General features: G+C 43.8%; 3 protein-coding genes across 3 annotated transcripts; 1 reads left to right on the forward strand and 2 right to left on the reverse strand.

The window, feature by feature from the left end:
* Positions 1-1205: 1205 nt before the first annotated feature.
* Positions 1206-1619, reverse strand: BJ212DRAFT_1547695 (uncharacterized protein; the record flags this gene model as incomplete). The annotated part of the gene is made up of 1 exon (XM_041341885.1): positions 1206-1619. A coding segment is annotated over one exon (414 nt), but the record flags the coding sequence as incomplete, so codon positions are not given.
* Positions 1620-1862: 243 nt separating this feature from the next.
* BJ212DRAFT_1297215 (uncharacterized protein) lies at positions 1863-4036 on the reverse strand (the record flags this gene model as incomplete). The annotated part of the gene is made up of 9 exons (XM_041332555.1): positions 1863-2174; positions 2222-2433; positions 2486-2642; positions 2858-3271; positions 3329-3384; positions 3588-3640; positions 3683-3778; positions 3821-3879; positions 3935-4036. 9 exons carry the CDS (start codon positions 4034-4036, stop codon positions 1863-1865), a joined length of 1461 nt encoding a protein of 486 aa, XP_041196682.1.
* Positions 4037-14611: 10575 nt separating this feature from the next.
* Positions 14612-15250, forward strand: BJ212DRAFT_1264438 (uncharacterized protein; the record flags this gene model as incomplete). The annotated part of the gene is made up of 1 exon (XM_041330416.1): positions 14612-15250. The coding sequence occupies one exon, from the start codon at positions 14612-14614 to the stop codon at positions 15248-15250; it is 639 nt and encodes a 212-aa protein (XP_041196683.1).
* Between the last annotated feature and the right edge of the window lie 2145 nt (positions 15251-17395).

Genomic DNA, 17395 nt, shown 5'->3' on the forward strand with positions numbered 1-17395 from the left:
GAGATACTGATCTGCATTCACTAGAGTGCATGAACAAGCGTGCGCAGGCAAGGCCCATATATTAGGTTGTACACATCATTGGATGGAGCATTTGAATAATCATTGTCACTCAGAACCTTGTCATGATATATATATCATGTTTGTTGTGTGTGTGCAATTCCCTGAGTTATACCCCTATTCTCGAAGAATTATTTTGCACTTGCAATATTTGCCTGTTGTTGAGAGGTGTGCCAGAAAAACTGGACAATTCTGAACGAGCATGATTCTAGGAAGTGCTTGCACCAGGCTTTTGCCTCTTCCCTATCAGATGTTTGATTTTGAGGTTAGCTCATCTGTGTATCACAATATGTAGATGTAGATGAGACAATATATGATACAATATTGAGATTGAGGCAGCACAATATTCTAGGGATACTGTTCATGTGGAGGCATTGTCAAATGAAATAAAACTGTCCTGTTCTTCACAGCTACAATATCTCCAGCATCCTGACATCCATCATGTCATCAACAGAAGCCATGTCCCTGACTTGTGCAATGATATTGTTATCTGAAGTGATTCTCTTGTACTCACCACCCCACTGCTGCACTAACAAAAGTGTGCCAAAAGGCTGTCCAAGGCAAACGATCAACCTCAACTCTCATGTAGCCTGCTTGCTGTATCCAGGATAGCTGCAGAATGTATCATCTGACAGAGACCCAGGCTTGCGCCAATTTTCTACACTCTGCACCTCATCTGCAAAGTTAGTCAACCTGAGATCATACTGATTCTACAGATGGACAAGCAAGAATGTCTGCTGAGTACACCTTGCAGGTGAGAATTGAATAAGCCTGTCTTTCATTGCGACTAGCAGGTCTTTTAGCCCATTTGCCTTGACTTCATATGTGAAACATTTGTCTCTGTCTCCAGCAGGACTCCACCTGACTTCTGTGAGAGGAAATGCGATGCAAGGCAATTGCAGTCTGGCATTTGTGAAGTGAGGAACATTGAGGTTCTCAAGAGTGGTATATAATTTCAAAGCTGACTCCTTGTTTTGCAGCATAGTGACCAAATTCTGCATCTTGTCTTCAGATAGAGATGGCAGTGTATATGATGAAGCTTTGTATAAGGAAATTTTGGCTGGGAGACAACTGTTGAAGTTGAACAATTGTCCCACCCAATCAAGGGTTGCAATGTCACCTGAATGGGCTATGATCTCCTGCAAGAGTCACCCAAGTGTGTTCTGTCTTTTTTCTCCATAGCTTATAGGAAGATGGATGCCAAAGATCCCAAACAGCGAATATGCAATGTCTTCCTCCCTTGTGGTATCATGGTTTGACACCCACCACAGTTTCTCTTGGGCATCTCTTGTCCCTGGATGGAAGTCAATAAGTGCCCATGCATTTATGCCATTTGAATCCTCCAACTCCCTCATGATACTGACAGACTGCTTGTGGTTGTGTGAGCGGTCGTTAAGATATAGGGTCCAATCTACTTGGTAGAAGAGAACAATTTTAGGAGCAAGGAACTCCTGAATGGTCCATCCTTGTGTGTTCCAAATGCTATTTGTGAGCGCGCCAGGCTCTGATGAAGGAGGAGCATTGGATAGGTAGATGATGGTGAGTGCTGAGTAGTGATACCAGCATCAGGTTTTGGACCTGTTGAAAAACTATCGTTGAACAATCCCTGTTTGGCATAGTCTCGGTTGAACTGCATTGAGCCAGGAACTATGCCAAAAATGCCAATCAAAAGTTAAACAAGCAAGTGAGAACAAGTGAGAGCCAGCATTGTGTTATCAAGGTTGACATGATTAGTGATAAGCACAATCAGAGGTTATCTGTCTACCTAAATACAAAGCATTACTGATCTACTGTTTGTGTTTGACTCAGTAGATCATCTGTTGCTGTACTGCATCAAACCAAGCGCTCAAATCATCTGATGTATGAATCATCTGGTTAATATAGTCCATGATCTCCTTGTAAATATCATCAAAGGTCTGCAAGTTCACCAAAACATCCTTGAGTTTGCCTGTGATGTGTGCCTTCAGCACACAGTAGAGAGTGGCCCCACAGACTCTGAAGAGCCTGTCTAACTGTCCATCCAACACCTTCAACAGTCCTCCTGCTAATGTGTTGATGATCATGTGGATGAGGACCGGATTCTCCAACAGACATTTAATCTCTTGATTGTTGGCAGTCTAGTCTTGAGGATCAGCTACTGTATGTCCCATAAGTTTACATGTACCTTCTCAAATAAATGTAGAAACTGTAAGTCTTTCAGCAGTTTGGGAATGATAGACTCCTTATGTGAGACATTGTCAACTGGCAAAAATAAGGGCTGACAGAGGTTGTAGCTGAGATGGACAATGTTCATTGCATGGGCTTTAAACCCATGGTACATATCAGCCAATGATGAGACCATGTAGTCGTGTATTCCTTTCAGTTCCTTGACCATAGCTATAAATGAAAAGATCAGTGATACAACACTTTAGACACCAATAAAATTTACATTGACCAAAAAGCTCTGTTTTGGCAGTCTGCAGTGCCATGTTGATCATAGCATCATGCATAGTAGTGTCTGGGGCAGCATCTGTATCAGTTGTGACTTTAAATACAAGGCCATAAAGATCTTCTTTTGCAAGTTCCCTATACCTGTGTGCCATTGGCTGTGTAAGTGTCATGACTGGCAAAATAGATTCATTGTTAGCATGCATGGCAGTAGGGACAGGGACATTGTTTGTGTGTTGCAAGACTGATGGTAATTCAGGAGTGGGGGGGAGTCTGGCCTGACACCAACATCTACTGGTGTCTGAGATTTGACTTTTTGTCTGAGTGTGGTAGATTAGTACTTGTTTGTAACACAGAATGTGAGATCACTTACCTGAATTACACCTTGTGTTCTCTCCCCATGAACAGTTTCCCCCAGGTGGTGTGGTGCAAGGGCAACAAGATGGGCAGCACCCCACTGGGATGTATGCCTGCTGTCCATGTTTGGCTGTGAAGAGGGCGGTGCACCTTCACCTTGGAGGAGAGCATAGGCGCCTGCATAAGCATCTGCCTGCACCTGCACCATCTGATCATTCAATGCTGGTACATTGTGATGTGAAGACTGGGGGTAGCATGGGTAGGGATCACCTGGTTGATGTATGGGGATCTGAGGTGGGTGGTGCAAGTGGCCATGAACTGAGTGGGATGGTGTGCTGTCAGCTTGTAGGAGCGCATAGGCGCCTGCATAAGCACCTGCCTGCGTCTGTGCCATTTGATTGTTGTGATATTGAGGCTGGGGGTGGTACAGCTGAGGTTGGGGGTGATATAGTTGTTGTTCTTGGAGTTAGTGTGGGGGTTGATGTACTAGTTGAGGCAGGGGATAGAACTGCTGAGGTGGGGTGTAGAGCTGTTGAGATGGGACTGATCCAGTCGAGGCATGTGTTCAGGCAGCCTGAAGGATTCATACTGTGATGGTGTTCTTGTGTGATTGCCATCCAGGTCCAGCTGACTAGTAATGTCCTGCCTGCACAGATTTATCTCAGAATGGATGCCTGGCTTGAACCATTGCTGTACATATCATCAACGTTAGTAACAAGTAAGAGCAATTAAACTTTATGACTCACCTGCACAGGATTGGCTTTTTGTCTGCTCAATCTTGCTGGAGGGTTTTGCATGGCTGTCATAGTATTAGTTCAAGGTGTTAATGATGTAAATTTACCTGATGGTATTGTATGTGCTGATCAATAGCGCAATGGTGGGCCATTGATTCTTCTGCCATTCAGAAAAGTAAAGTACATTTACAAACAACAAAGTTCTGGAGAATGTGAAATATGCTGAGAAAACAACTTAAACATACTTTGTGACAGGGACAGGCTGATGGTAACTTCTAAACTGCATTGGTGAGCTATTAGCAATCTGCACAGATAAGTTCAGTAATTCACATATCTAGGAGCAGAAAAATCACTAGTACCTTCCAACTCATTGCCACTGAAATTATCATTGTGATCTTGATCACCAGGCTCATACTCTGTATTGCTGCTGTTTTGGTATACAGGCAGCCTGTGAGTGACATATTTGGCAGTGTAGAGACTTGCACCTCTATATGGCCATGATAGGACAGTACACCACCCCTTCCTACTCACACTCCAGCTCTGATCCTCAGGATAAGTCACTTGTGCTATTGTGTGCTAACATGCAACTGCCATGTGCATGCAAACACACTTGCATGTCTCGCACACCCACTCTAGGTCCTCCGCTACAGTCTGTCCACCTGTCCATGTCCTCGCTAAAGTCCACTGGTGCATTTTTATTGTATTCTTATCACTCTAACATATCTTCCAGACCAATTACAGTGCTGTAAGTGCACATGCATGTGCATAGGCACCATTACATACAGATATCACTACCTACTTGCTTTGCTTCCATGCTACAAGCATCACCTAGCATTCAATATAGAGAAGGGACTTATAGTTTTTTAGAGCACTGTATCCTAGCACTCCCCACCCCTGTGTAGTAGCAGTAGTTTGCGCATCAGAGCAAGTTTAAAGTCTCAAAAGTCCAAATTTGCATGCTACCTGCCTAGACATGACCACTTCGCACCAGCTTGATTCTTTCTTCACTGGATTTAGTTTCCAGGTAGCCCTTGCCCCTACACTTTAGACCCCCATTGCATGCGCTCTCACTTTCTACTGCCCCAGCATGCTTTCATGCACATCTCAATTGTGCTTCTTCTAGCATTTGCACTTTGCATGTCCTCTAGTGCCTGTTCAGTTTCAGAGTCTCCCTCAGTCATTTTGAGGACTCTCTCAGTAGCTGTCCTTTGGGTCAAGTTCTGTCTTGCATCCAGGTCTTGCTGTAGAGCTCCCTTAGTAGCAGTTAGTTTCTCTCATAGTCCTTAGTCCTCACCTTTAGCAGCAAGTGGCAATATGTCCAACATCTGGAACATATGTTCATCAGCTGAAGCTAAGCATTCAATTTTGCTATCATGTGCAGCTTGTAGATATTTGGTGTCCTGGGACAGCAATGAAAGATCCTGATTCACCACAAGTTGCTTGAAGAAGCAATAGTCCAATTCTGCCATGTCCAGGTGGTTCTTCTCCTCCTTCTCAAATGCCTTCAGGATGAGCTTGTGGCACTCTGCTTCCTCAATCTCCCATCCAAGCTGCAGAACATTTTGACAGACAGATTGAAGTGATGCCTTGCCTTCCAGATCCCCAGATCTCCAGACCTATTCTCACCCTCTGTCCAAGATCCTGCACCTATCCCCATTTAGGCATCTCTGCCTTTCCAGTTCTTGGTTATCTCTGTTTCCATCTTGCTGATTGATCCTTGTACTAGTTTCATCTCCAAGTTCATTTACTTATGTTCCATCTCACTTACTAATGTGTTACTGCATGCTCGTACATAGCCTTACTCCTTTGCTTACTGATCCTCTTGGATAGCCTCTAGTATATAACCCCTGTATAACTCCAGTAGAGTCCTCAGTCTGAATATCATCTTAGATCTGTCCTCATCATCTTAGTTCCTGTTCTCTCAACTTAGACTTGCCAAATCTTCTCCTAGACTTTAGTCCACCTAAGTTTGGTCCTATCCATCAGGCCTAGGGATTGATTCCCTAGGCCAGAGCCTTGCCTTTCCAGCACTTACTATCTTTCTGGACTTAGGTCCAATTCCTGTCTCTCTGACTCTACCTTAGGGTAGTCTACCTCTGTTTGTTTCTACATCAGACTTCATCCAATGTAGCCCCTATTCCTTCTGTACCTCTGGACATCCTGTCCTCCTGTCCCCCATACTTCCAAACATCCTGTCCTGCTGTCCTGCTGTCCTCTGGACCTCCTATCCTTCCATCCTGTTTCCCATAGAGATATTACCTTGGGGTCTCTCCACTTCCTGTGCAGTGGGAACTCCTCTGAGTATTTCCTGTACTCCTCTGGAACTCTTCCATGCTCCTCTGGAAGTCCTCCCACACTCCACCAGAGTAGCCAGCCTCTGGAAGTCCTTCGGACTTCATCAGACCATCATCGGACTTCATCTGAAATGAAGGACACACACTTGGATAAGGGGCATAGCATATGAGCTGAGGCCAAGCCCCTCTGAGTCAGTCTCTCTCTCCCTTGAGCAACATGGTTCTTAACATACACTGACCATTTACAAGTTTAAAACATGACCCCGTCCATCTTTCAAGAGTGTAGACCAGCTATTTGGCTGGATTGACTCATTGCCAGGTGGCCTGGAGTGGCAATCAACAATGCTTGAGTTTCTCAACCACACTACTGGACAGCCAATATAATTAATCTGGTGAGATGATCTTGAAATTGCCCAGGATCTCTTCACAGACCTAATTTTTGTGAACCACATGATATATGATCCTCACATTGTTATGGTTGGTGCTAAGTGTGAATATGGTGAGTTCTTCTTGGGTGAGAGGGCTTTCTTTATCCAGGTACAGCTCTTTGTTGGTCATGACAAGGATTACTCAGTGATCCATATCAGAACCAGCTTCCAGAGGGTGCGACCATGGTGCCCATTATGCTTGCATCTGACAAGACCCCTGTAACTCAGCAGTCAGGAGGATTAGAGATGCATCCTATATTCCTCACAATTGGCAATATTCAATCCAAAGTTTGAATGAAGGCTACTGCTCATGCATGGTGTTGTGTCGGATTTATTCCAATTCCAAAATTTGACATTTATCCAGATTTCCAGACACTACTTCACACTCATCTATTTCACAAGTGCATGGACATCATATTTGCAAGATGCAAAGTCACCATGAAGACCAGTGTGCAAACTCAACAATGGCTAGTCACTTGTTAAAGTGCCTAACCAAAAATATTGTTGTAGGTTGATGCTCTGCCTAGCTGCTACACTTGCAAGCAAGAACATTCAACCCTCAAGGGAATTGCTACTGAGAATGGCCGATAATACTAAAGACCTGAAAGTGCGCAGAGCGTGGGAACAGGAGCATGGGTATGTAGAGCGCGGGAATGCGGAAGTGCGGTCAATGAGCGGTCAATGAGTGGTCAATGAGTGGTTGATGTGGAAGTGCGAGATGCTAGGGTAGGGGGTAGGGAAGTCTTAAGGAATGGCACAGGTAGCAAGTGAGGGCAAGGGTATTGATTGCATGGGTAAGGAAAGTTGAGGTAAGGTGTCCAGGTATAAGGTAACCAATAGGGGCTAAAAAGCGTGCACTAATGGTGACTGCTCCTAAGTAAAACCTAAGGGAAGGAAATACTGTAGAAGGGAAGTAAATACAAAGTAGTCACCCTAGGCACTTTATACTAGCTAAACCCTCTTGGAAACAGAAGGGACAGGACAGACAGGCAGTAAGAATATGTAAAGACATGTAATAAGACTGCAACACTTGTTACAACACACGAGGCAAGGCAAAATATGTACTGATGAGTAGGATAGACAATGGACTGACACAGGACATCTGTAAGGTAATCTGAAGGCGTGGGAAATCAACTGCAATTCATCTGAATCCACAACCAGCACTCATCTCTTTTCAGTAATCCCCTTGTCTGGTCCAGTCCACGACTCATCTAAATCCACAACCAGCACTCATCTCCTTTCAGTAACCCCCTAACTCCGGTATTTCAGTTATCTGTATATCTGTCCTGCTCCCTGATCTGCTACCTATGTTTCATTTCTGTTTCATGATTTGTGATCCGTTTCTACTTACCAATAGACTATCATATGCTTCATACATAGCCTCGGACCCTGCTGATTGATCATTCCATTAGATACCCATAGTATATAACCTCCTGTAAATCTCTGTAACACTTCAGTTCAAATATCAACTTAGTTCTGCTCATTCCTGTCCTCTGGACTTGAGTACCACTACTCTCGTCACCCTCTGAGACTTAGGATTGATTCCTATAGTCTATCTGCATCTGCCTCTGTCTATGACAGCCATTATCACTAGTTTCTAGTCTGGACTCATCTGGATTAGCCTTACAATACTTATCCTGCATCCAGAAGTCATCTGGATCCACTATGCTACCTGTCTGGCCCTCCAGACATGTTAGCCTTACCTTCCTGAAATAAGGGGCAATACTTGAGTAAGGGGCACAGCACATGAGCTGAGGCTGAAGCCCTTCAGATCCAGTTAGCCCTTGAGTATGACCTTAACAATGGGCTATATCCAACACTGTTTTACTCCCCTCATCACATGTATGGCCAATCTCCCTGAGGCACAGCTTATTGCATGTGTTGCAAAGAATGCATCACCACTTACAATGGCCATGCAACAAGACTTCAGAACCTCCCACCTCCATCCCCCTTGAACAGGCACTCACACCCTCTGGCTCATTTACAACTTGTGTAAATGTGTTAATCCTTGGAGTGTGCCACTATTCCAACACAAAGCCAAGGCTTTGATGCTCAGCAGCATCTATCAACAATTCTGGGGGGATTGGGCCTATGCAAACCCAAGATATTTTCTGGTTGGTGACATGCTTCACACTGGCCACAAGTTCTTTGGTAACCATCCACTAAAATGGTGCAAGGAAGTTGTTGGGGAAGAGGAGCTTGATACATGCTACAAGGCACACCATAGATGTGTTGGCACCTGTCATTTTGGTTCTGGTGTCTCACACATTAGCCAAATGACTTGTCAGGAACATCACAACATTGAACAAACCATGGTTGCCACAATCACTGGCACAATAAATACAACCCCCAAGTTTGTCCAAGTGTCATATCCCATATGCCAGACATAGATCCCATCATATTCCCATGCTTTCTGGACCTATTTCTGGACCCCATATTTGACTCATTCCTGGATCCCCTATCCTGTCCCACCCTACGCACATTCCATCCAGCAAGACATCTGGACTTTACCTCCTCTTAGATTCCAGACTACATCCACCACCTCACATATCTCAGTCCTGTTTCCACCCTGCCTTCTGGATCCCCAGATCTCTGGACCTCCAGATATTAACTGTTACTATCTCCAGACCTATTCCCACCCTCTATCCGAGATCCTGCGCCTATCCCCATTTAGGCATCTCTGCCTTTCTGGTTCTCGGTTATCTCTGTTTCTGTCTTGCTGATTGATCCTTGTACAAGTCTTCATCTCCAAGTTCATTTACTTATGTTCCATCTTACTTACCAATGTGTTTCCACATGCTTGTACATAGCCTTACTCTGTTGCTTACTGATCCCCTCAGATATTCTCCAGTATATAACCCCTGTAGATACTCCTGTAGTCTCCTTAGTCTGAATATCACCTTAGGTCTGCCCAATCTTCTTCCAGACTTCAGTCCGTCTGAGTCTTGTCCTTTTCCATAAGGCCTAGGGATGGATTCCCTAGGCTGGAATTCTGGACCTTCGGATTTGTCCCCTATGTCTCTGTCCCAAGTCTAGGGATTGCTTCCCTAGGCTGGAGTCTTGCCTTTCTGGCACCTACCCTCTCTCCAGACTTTGGTCCACTTCCTGTCTCTCTGACTCTACCTAAGGATAGTCTACCTCTGTTTGCTTCTACATCAGACTTCGTCCAATGTAGCCCCTATTCCTTCCAGACCTCCAGACATCCTGTCCTGTGCACCTCCAGGTGTCCTGTCCTTCGGATGTTCCATCCTCCATACATTTGGATGTTCCACCCTCTGTACCTTTGGACGTCCCGTCCTCCTAACCCTTGGACATCCTGTCCTCTGGACCTTCAGTCCTCCTGTCCTCCATACCTCCAGACATCCTGTCCTCCTGTCCTCCAGACCTCTGGACCTCCTACCCTTCCATTCTGTTTCCTGTAGAAGTACTACCTTGCAGTGGGAACTCTCCTGTGCTCCTCCAGACATTTCCCGTGCTCCTCCAGAAGTCCTCTAGCACTCCACCAGAGTAGCCAGCCTCCAGAAGTCCTCTGGACTTCATCAGAACATCATCAGACTTCCTCTGACATGAAAGGCACATACTCAGGTAAGGGGCACAGCATACGAGCTGAGGCCAAGCCCCTCTGAGTCAGTCTCTCTCTCCTTTGAGCATGGTTCTTAATACCAAGCCATCCATGTACTCACTGAATTCATCTACCAAGCACAAAGCCCTGTGCACACCAACTCATCCAAATGTGCAATGGTCAAGTTACTCAGTGAGTTTCACAGACTCAAACAAGCAATCCTCAATGTGGGTGCTCAGAGAGGCAAGAGTGGGATGATCACGAATATCTTGATCCTGAAGATGGAATTATTTCACTCCTTTGCTGGGTCTATCAAAGACAATGGCAGGTTGATTCAATACTTGTCTGATGTCAGTGAATGACTCTTTAATTACCCACTGTAAATTCCCATTCAAAAGGACTAGTTGACAGGCAAAGACTTTTTACTTTACAGGTTGTTCAAATTCTGAACCACTGTAGAGAACAAGATTCCTCCAGGTGTAGATCACACATATTTTGACTCATGACAACTGGTACAGTGCACAACTCACTCCCTATGACTTTCCTGCAAAACACACCAGAGGTGCAACATTTTCCTGCATTATGTGACGCATTCCCATGCATGTGCTCAGTGTGCTCTTCCCACTGTCTTCTTACTTGAGGGTCTTATATAAGTTGAGGTGAAATACAATGACTATCACAATTGTACTTCAATAAGACTAAGGTGCCAGCTCCTCAAGTTCACAGTCAACAGATTTTCTACTTCTCAGTTAATAATGTGTTGTTTGTGGATGACCAAAGGGTAATAAATTACTTCTTTGATAGATCACTTCTTGATAGTAAAGGAGTAGTATATTTTGTCAGGTTAACTGAAACCTAGTAGGTAATACAGTGGCTCAAAAAACTGTCCTGCATGTTTTGACATTTTTCACTATCTATGATATTGTGTGAGACTGAACAAATGCCTCAAGGACATGGTTATACCACATTGTAGTATGGCTTCAGGGCTTTCATTTGAGCCCTACACCGTGGGAATCGGTGGAGATATGGTGGAGACATAAGGCTTACAAAATCATGACTCATGCGGACAGTTTTTTGAGCACATATTAAAACTATATAAATCATCATTTATGACACCATAACAATCATGCAACCATTAAATAAATTATAAAGTGGTGTCATGATGTCATTTTAAAACCATATCTAACTATACAAACCAAAAATTTCCATATGTCATGGTTATATTCACCATGAAAGCCACCCCCCCTGCTCAAAGGGATAATATCCTCTCTCTTTCCTATTCTGGCCTCTCTGCTTGTCAAATTTCCTCTAGAACTGGAGTATCCAAGTCCACTGTGGCCAAGTTCATCAAAGAAAGTCACACAGACAAGGAAAACTTCTGTGAAGGGTGTCCATCCAAGCTCACCTCTACTGATAGGAGGGCTGTTATTCAACATATCACTACAGGAAAGGCTGATAATGCTGTCCAGGTCACCTATTACATCAATTCCACCATCACATTCCCTGTCTCTTCACACACTGTGAGAAACATTCTCAAGACAGCTCATCTCAGGTCAGTAACAAGGAAGAAAAGGCTCTCCTCTCTATCACACATATGCAGAGAGGACTAGCACCCTTCTTTTTTCACATATATACCTTGCCATCTGACCCAATCCTATTTATTGTGGTCTTATATGATCATATAACATGCTTCCAGTCCATGTAATCCAATTCTGATGGGCTAAGGCAAAGGTTAGTCATCTCTGTTTATGTGTGATAGAGAGGAGAGCCTTTTCTTCCTTGTTACTGACCTGAGATGAGCTGTCTTGAGAATGTTTCTCACAGTGTGTGAAGAGACAGGGAATGTGATGGTGGAATTGATGTAATAGGTGACCTGGACAGCATTATCAGCCTTTCCTGTAGTGATATGTTGAATAACAGCCCTCCTATCAGTAGAGGTGAGCTTGGATGGACACCCTTCACAGAAGTTTTCCTTGTCTGTGTGACTTTCTTTGATGAACTTGGCCACAGTGGACTTGGATACTCCAGTTCTAGAGGAAATTTGACAAGCAGAGAGGCCAGAATAGGAAAGAGAGAGGATATTATCCCTTTGAGCAGGGGGGGTGGCTTTCATGGTGAATATAACCATGACATATGGAAATTTTTGGTTTGTATAGTTAGATATGGTTTTAAAATGACATCATGACACCACTTTATAATTTATTTAATGGTTGCATGATTGTTATGGTGTCATAAATGATGATTTATATAGTTTTAATATGTGCTCAAAAAACTGTCCGCATGAGTCATGATTTTGTAAGCCTTATGTCTCCACCATATCTCCACCGATTCCCACGGTGTAGGGCTCAAATGAAAGCCCTGAAGCCATACTACAATGTGGTATAACCATGTCCTTGAGGCATTTGTTCAGTCTCACACAATATCATAGATAGTGAAAAATGTCAAAACATGCAGACAGTTTTTTGAGCCACTGTATGAACCTCTGCTGAATTGAATATAATAGACTGTTGTATAGGTGATCCCTGTAAGATAGTATACAACCAATCTAGACTAGAAATACTATAGTTTTCAAATGCAATCTCAAGGCCTTCACTTTCTTTGTAATCTCACACTATTGAGACAGAAAGAGGGAAAACTCCTGCACTTCAAATCTTATGAATCTCATGGTTTGAGACAAGAAAGAAGAGGGAGAAACTTGTTGATTATGTGAGAATGGAGTCCTTATATACATATTAGAAACCATCCTTACTAAGCAATGACTCATCACTGGATTGGTAAGAATATGCTTACAAACCAAGCCTTTTGGTGTGCTGAATCAGCTGCTTACTAAAGTACATGAGTAAAATATTACAAAGCATGACAAATCATGATAAGTCATGGAAAAATCCTTACAAATCAGAATATTACCAGTCACATGACATGCTTACAAACATATCTGAGTGGTTCACTGATGTAATCAAGTGGCTGAAACTATAAATACAACTAAATAAATAAAGGGAAATAGATGACTAAGCTCATGAGTGAGAAATATATCCTCATACACTCTCCTAATCATCTCCTTCTATACTTCTTCTTATATATGTCATGGTATGAACTCCATACCATGCATGACACCACACTTGGTTGTACTTTGCTGCACAGCATCCTGGAGCCTCCATCCATTGTCTAACCAGTTCCCTGGTGTGTCCTTTCTCATTTATTCTCATATCAGACATTTCTGGCATCATACAATATTTTATTCCATCATGGACCCTTACATTACATCATTTTACATACATAGAGTGCTCCCTATTCACTTCTGAGCCCTGGGAGTGCACCTAGGCACAGCTTACCTGTTGCCTAGGAAGTTTTTCAACTATCAACCACCATCATGTCAGTTAGTCTCTAGAGTGAGAATCTATCTTCAGCCAGTATGCATTAGTCATTGCCCTAGTCCTCAGTACACACTGCAGGCATTTTCCCATTTTTCTCCAAAAAACATTGATTGAGAAGATAGAAATTTCCTTTCATGTTGCCTGTCAAAACATTGAAAAAAATTAATTCATGTGTTAAAGATTTTCTGTGCATGGGACATGATGCAAAAATTGGACATGTTCCTTCAAGCATAATTGTTACAACCATGTACACCCCTATTCATTTTCTCTCTCTTTACTGTGTATTACGTCATGTGCCACATGCTGCCACTGCTAGACTTATCTCTGACTCATGTGTATTACATCACAATCGCTATTGCTGTCATTAGGTGACCTATTCTTGCTATCACTTACGTGTCCCTTATCTCTGACTCATATCCATTCTCATGCCTGCCCTAAAGCTCTTGTAGTTCCTATATATAGCTCTCCTGTATGCTTTAGTTCGGTACTTTAATCTTACTAGGTTTTACCTGAAATCTCCTTCACTTGAGACCTCCAATCTCTTGTCATCTGAATCATACTTTAAGATAGAAGCACTCCTTCTGTCTTAGCTTACACTGAACACTTGACTTATCATCTCGTGTAGAATCTTGGCAGAGGTCCTGACTCTTATTGAGTCATCTGTCGTTAGAACTATCCTAGTTCATAACAATAATAATGGATTTTCTATCTATTGTCCTTTAAGTAGCAACTTACAATAATGTTAAATTTTTGTCCAAAGATACTATGTTTTTCAAATGTTTTGTGTATATTTGAAAACACAGACAAAAATTTTAACCTCATTGAAAGCTGCTGTTTAAAAGAAAATAGATGGAAAATCTAGTATTATCCTTGAAGGAACATGTCCAATTTTTGCATCATGTCCCATGCAAAAAAAATCTTCAACACATGAATTAATTTTTACAATGTTTTGATAGGCAACATGGGAGGAAATTTCTATCTTCTCAATCAATGTTTTTTAGATGTTTGTTGGAGAAAAATGGGAATATGCCTGCAGTGACAGCCCATCATCATCAGTCTTCTCTCAGCAGTCCCCAGTTCACATCTTCATGCCATCTATCAGTCTTTTATATGTTCGTGCACTGCATGCACCTTATTCCTATGCTTCACACACCTATGCACTCCATATTCCTGCACATGCTTCACCAGAGTTGACCTGGTGTCACTTTGTGGATATTTGCTTTCCTTGCTTCCCTTAAGGGTCAAACACATTGCTTGGTGCACTTTGACCAACAACTAGAGAGTTAGTAGGCTTTCTCTCACCCCAGAGTGAGAGCCCCCTTTCTTTCTTCTGCTCTGCAAGCCAGCAGAGTTGTTGAACCTTCACTGCAATGAAAAAATGCATTGTTTCAATCTCTACACCCTTTTGCAGATGCACAGCACACCTCTCTTGAATGCCATCATGACTGAAGATGACATCATTGCAGAGACCGATCCTACCTTAACATGGATAGCCCATGTACTCCCAAATCAACAATATCACTTTCATGGCCCACATCCTATCCATAACCATTTTTTAAAAGGAATCCTCTCTGCAGAAGCCAAGGCTGCATTTCAAGTTATGATCACCCCAGATCAAAAGTCATCCACCCTTCACAATCTCCAATGCAGATATTCCCTTCCTGATTTCACTGTGATATTCATGGAATACATCAACAAGATGTTACAACATGACCTGACAACATCTTGGAACTCCCAAAGAGATTCTGTTCAGATGTGGAACAAATTTCACATACAGCTTGTATCCACCTTCCAGTCGCAAGTCATCATGCCAAGCCAGATCACCCAGGCATATCCACCCTCAGAGGTATTCCCTTTGGGCAACTGTGATGCTGTTTTTGTCCAATTGTCTGAGAGCAATGGTGTTAAGAACCATGCTCAAAGGAGAGAGAGACTGACTCAGAGGGGCTTGGCCTCAGCTCATATGCTGTGCCCCTTACCCGAGTATGTGTCCTTCATTTCAGAGGAAGTCCAATGATGGTCTGACAAAGTCTGGAGGACTTCTGGAGGTTGGCTACTCTGGTGGAGAGTGCGGGAGGACTTCCAGAGGAGCGCGGGAAACGTCCAGAGGAGTGCAGGAGAGTTCCGGAGGAATGCAGGAAGTGCTCAGGAGAGTTCCCACTGCATGGTAATACTTCTACAGGAAAACAGGATGGAAGGATAGGAGGTCCAGAGGACAGGAGGACAGGATGTCTGGAGGTCTGGAGTACGGAGGACAGGAGGTCCAGAAGTATGGAGGGTGGAAGGTACAGAGGTATGGAGGGCAGAATGTCCGAAGGTCAGGATGCCTGGAGGTATGAGGGACAGGATGTCTGGAGGTACAGAAGACAGGAGGTCCAGAGGTCCAGAAGGAATAGGGGCTACATTGGACTTCATCTGATGTAGAAGCAAACAGAGGTAGACTACCCTAAGGTAGAGTTGGAGGGACAGGAAGTGGACCAAAGTCTGGAAAGAGGGTAAGTGCTGGAAAGGCAAGACTCCAGCCTAGGGAAGCAATCCCTAGACTTGGGACAGAGACATAGGGGACAAATCTGAAGGTCTGGAATTCCAGCCTAGGGAATCCATCCCTAGGCCTTATGGAAAAGGACAAACTCAGATGGACTGAAGTCCAGAAGAAGATTGGGCAAGTCTAAGGTGATATTCAGACTGAGGACTCTACAGGAATTGTACAGGGGTTATATACTAGAGGATATCTGAGAGGATCAGTAAGCAACAGAGTAAGGCTATGTACAAGCATGTGGAAACACATTGGTAAGTAAGACGGAACATAAGTAAATGAACTCGGAGATGAAACTAGTACAAGGATCAATCAGCAAGATGGAAACAGAGATAACCAAGAACCAGAAAGGCAGAGATGCCTAAATGGGGATAGGCGCAGGATCTTGGATGGAGGGTGGGAATAGGTCCGGAGATCTGGGGATCCAGAAGGCAGGGTGGAAACAGGACTGAGATATGTGAGGTGGTAGATGTAGTCCGGAATCCGAGAGGAGGTAAAGTCTGGATGTCTTGCTGGACGGAATGTGCATAGGGTGGACAGGATAGGGGATCCAGGAATGAGTTGGATATGGGGTCCGGAAATAGGTCCGGAAAGCGTGGGAATATGATGGGATCTATGTCTGGCATATGGAATATGACAAATGGTAAGACTTTGGTTGCAGGTGTCATTTATGTACTTATGGATCTGCACAGACATCTACATTGCACAAGTGCATTGCATTTTTCAACCTATCACCAAGAAAGGCCACACTTTGCCTTGCTATCCCAAAGCCACACCTCTCTTATATGTGCAGTACTTCCAGATCCTCTCAGATATCCTCTAGTATATAACCCCTGTACAACTCCTGTAGAGTCCTCAGTCTGAATATCATCTTAGATCTGTCCTCATCACCTTAGATCTGCCCAATCATCTTCTGGACTTCAGTCCATCTGAGACTTGTCCTTTTCCATAAGGCCTAGGGATGGATTCCCTAGGCTGGAATTCCAGACCTTCGGATTTGTCCCCTATGTCTCTGTCCCAAGTCTAGGGATTGCTTCCTTAGGCTGGAGTCTTGCCTTTCCGGCACTTACCCTCTCTCTGGACTTTGGTCCACTTTCTGTCTCTCTGACTCTACCTAAGGGTAGTCTACCTCTGTTTGCTTCTACATCAGACTTTGTCCAATGTAGCCCCTATTCCTTCCAGACCTCTGGACCTCCTGTCTTCTGTACCTCCAGATGTCCTGTCCCTCATACCTCCAAGCATCCTGTCCTTTGGATGTTCCGCCCTCCATACCTCTGTACCTTCCACCCTCTGTACCTTCAGATGTCCTGTCCTCCTAACCCTCAGACATCTTGTCCTCTGGACCTCCTACCCTTCCATCCTGTTTCCTGTAGAAGTATTACCTTGCAGTGGGAACTCTCCTGAGCACTTCCTGCATTCCTCCGGAACTCTCCCACGCTCCTACAGATGTTTCCCACACTTCTCTGGAAGTCCTCCAGACTTTGTCAGACCATCATTGGACTTCCTCTGAAATGAAGGGCACATACTCAGGTAAGGGGCATAACATATGAGCTGAGGCCAAGCCCCTCTGAGTCAGTCTCTCTCTCCCTTGAGCATGGTTCTTAACAGATTCCTGTAAAGCATATT

Source organism: Suillus subaureus (assembly GCF_016647635.1).
Source record: "Suillus subaureus strain MN1 chromosome Unknown BJ212scaffold_6, whole genome shotgun sequence".
In the NCBI taxonomy this organism is placed as follows: Eukaryota; Fungi; Basidiomycota; class Agaricomycetes; order Boletales; family Suillaceae; genus Suillus; species Suillus subaureus.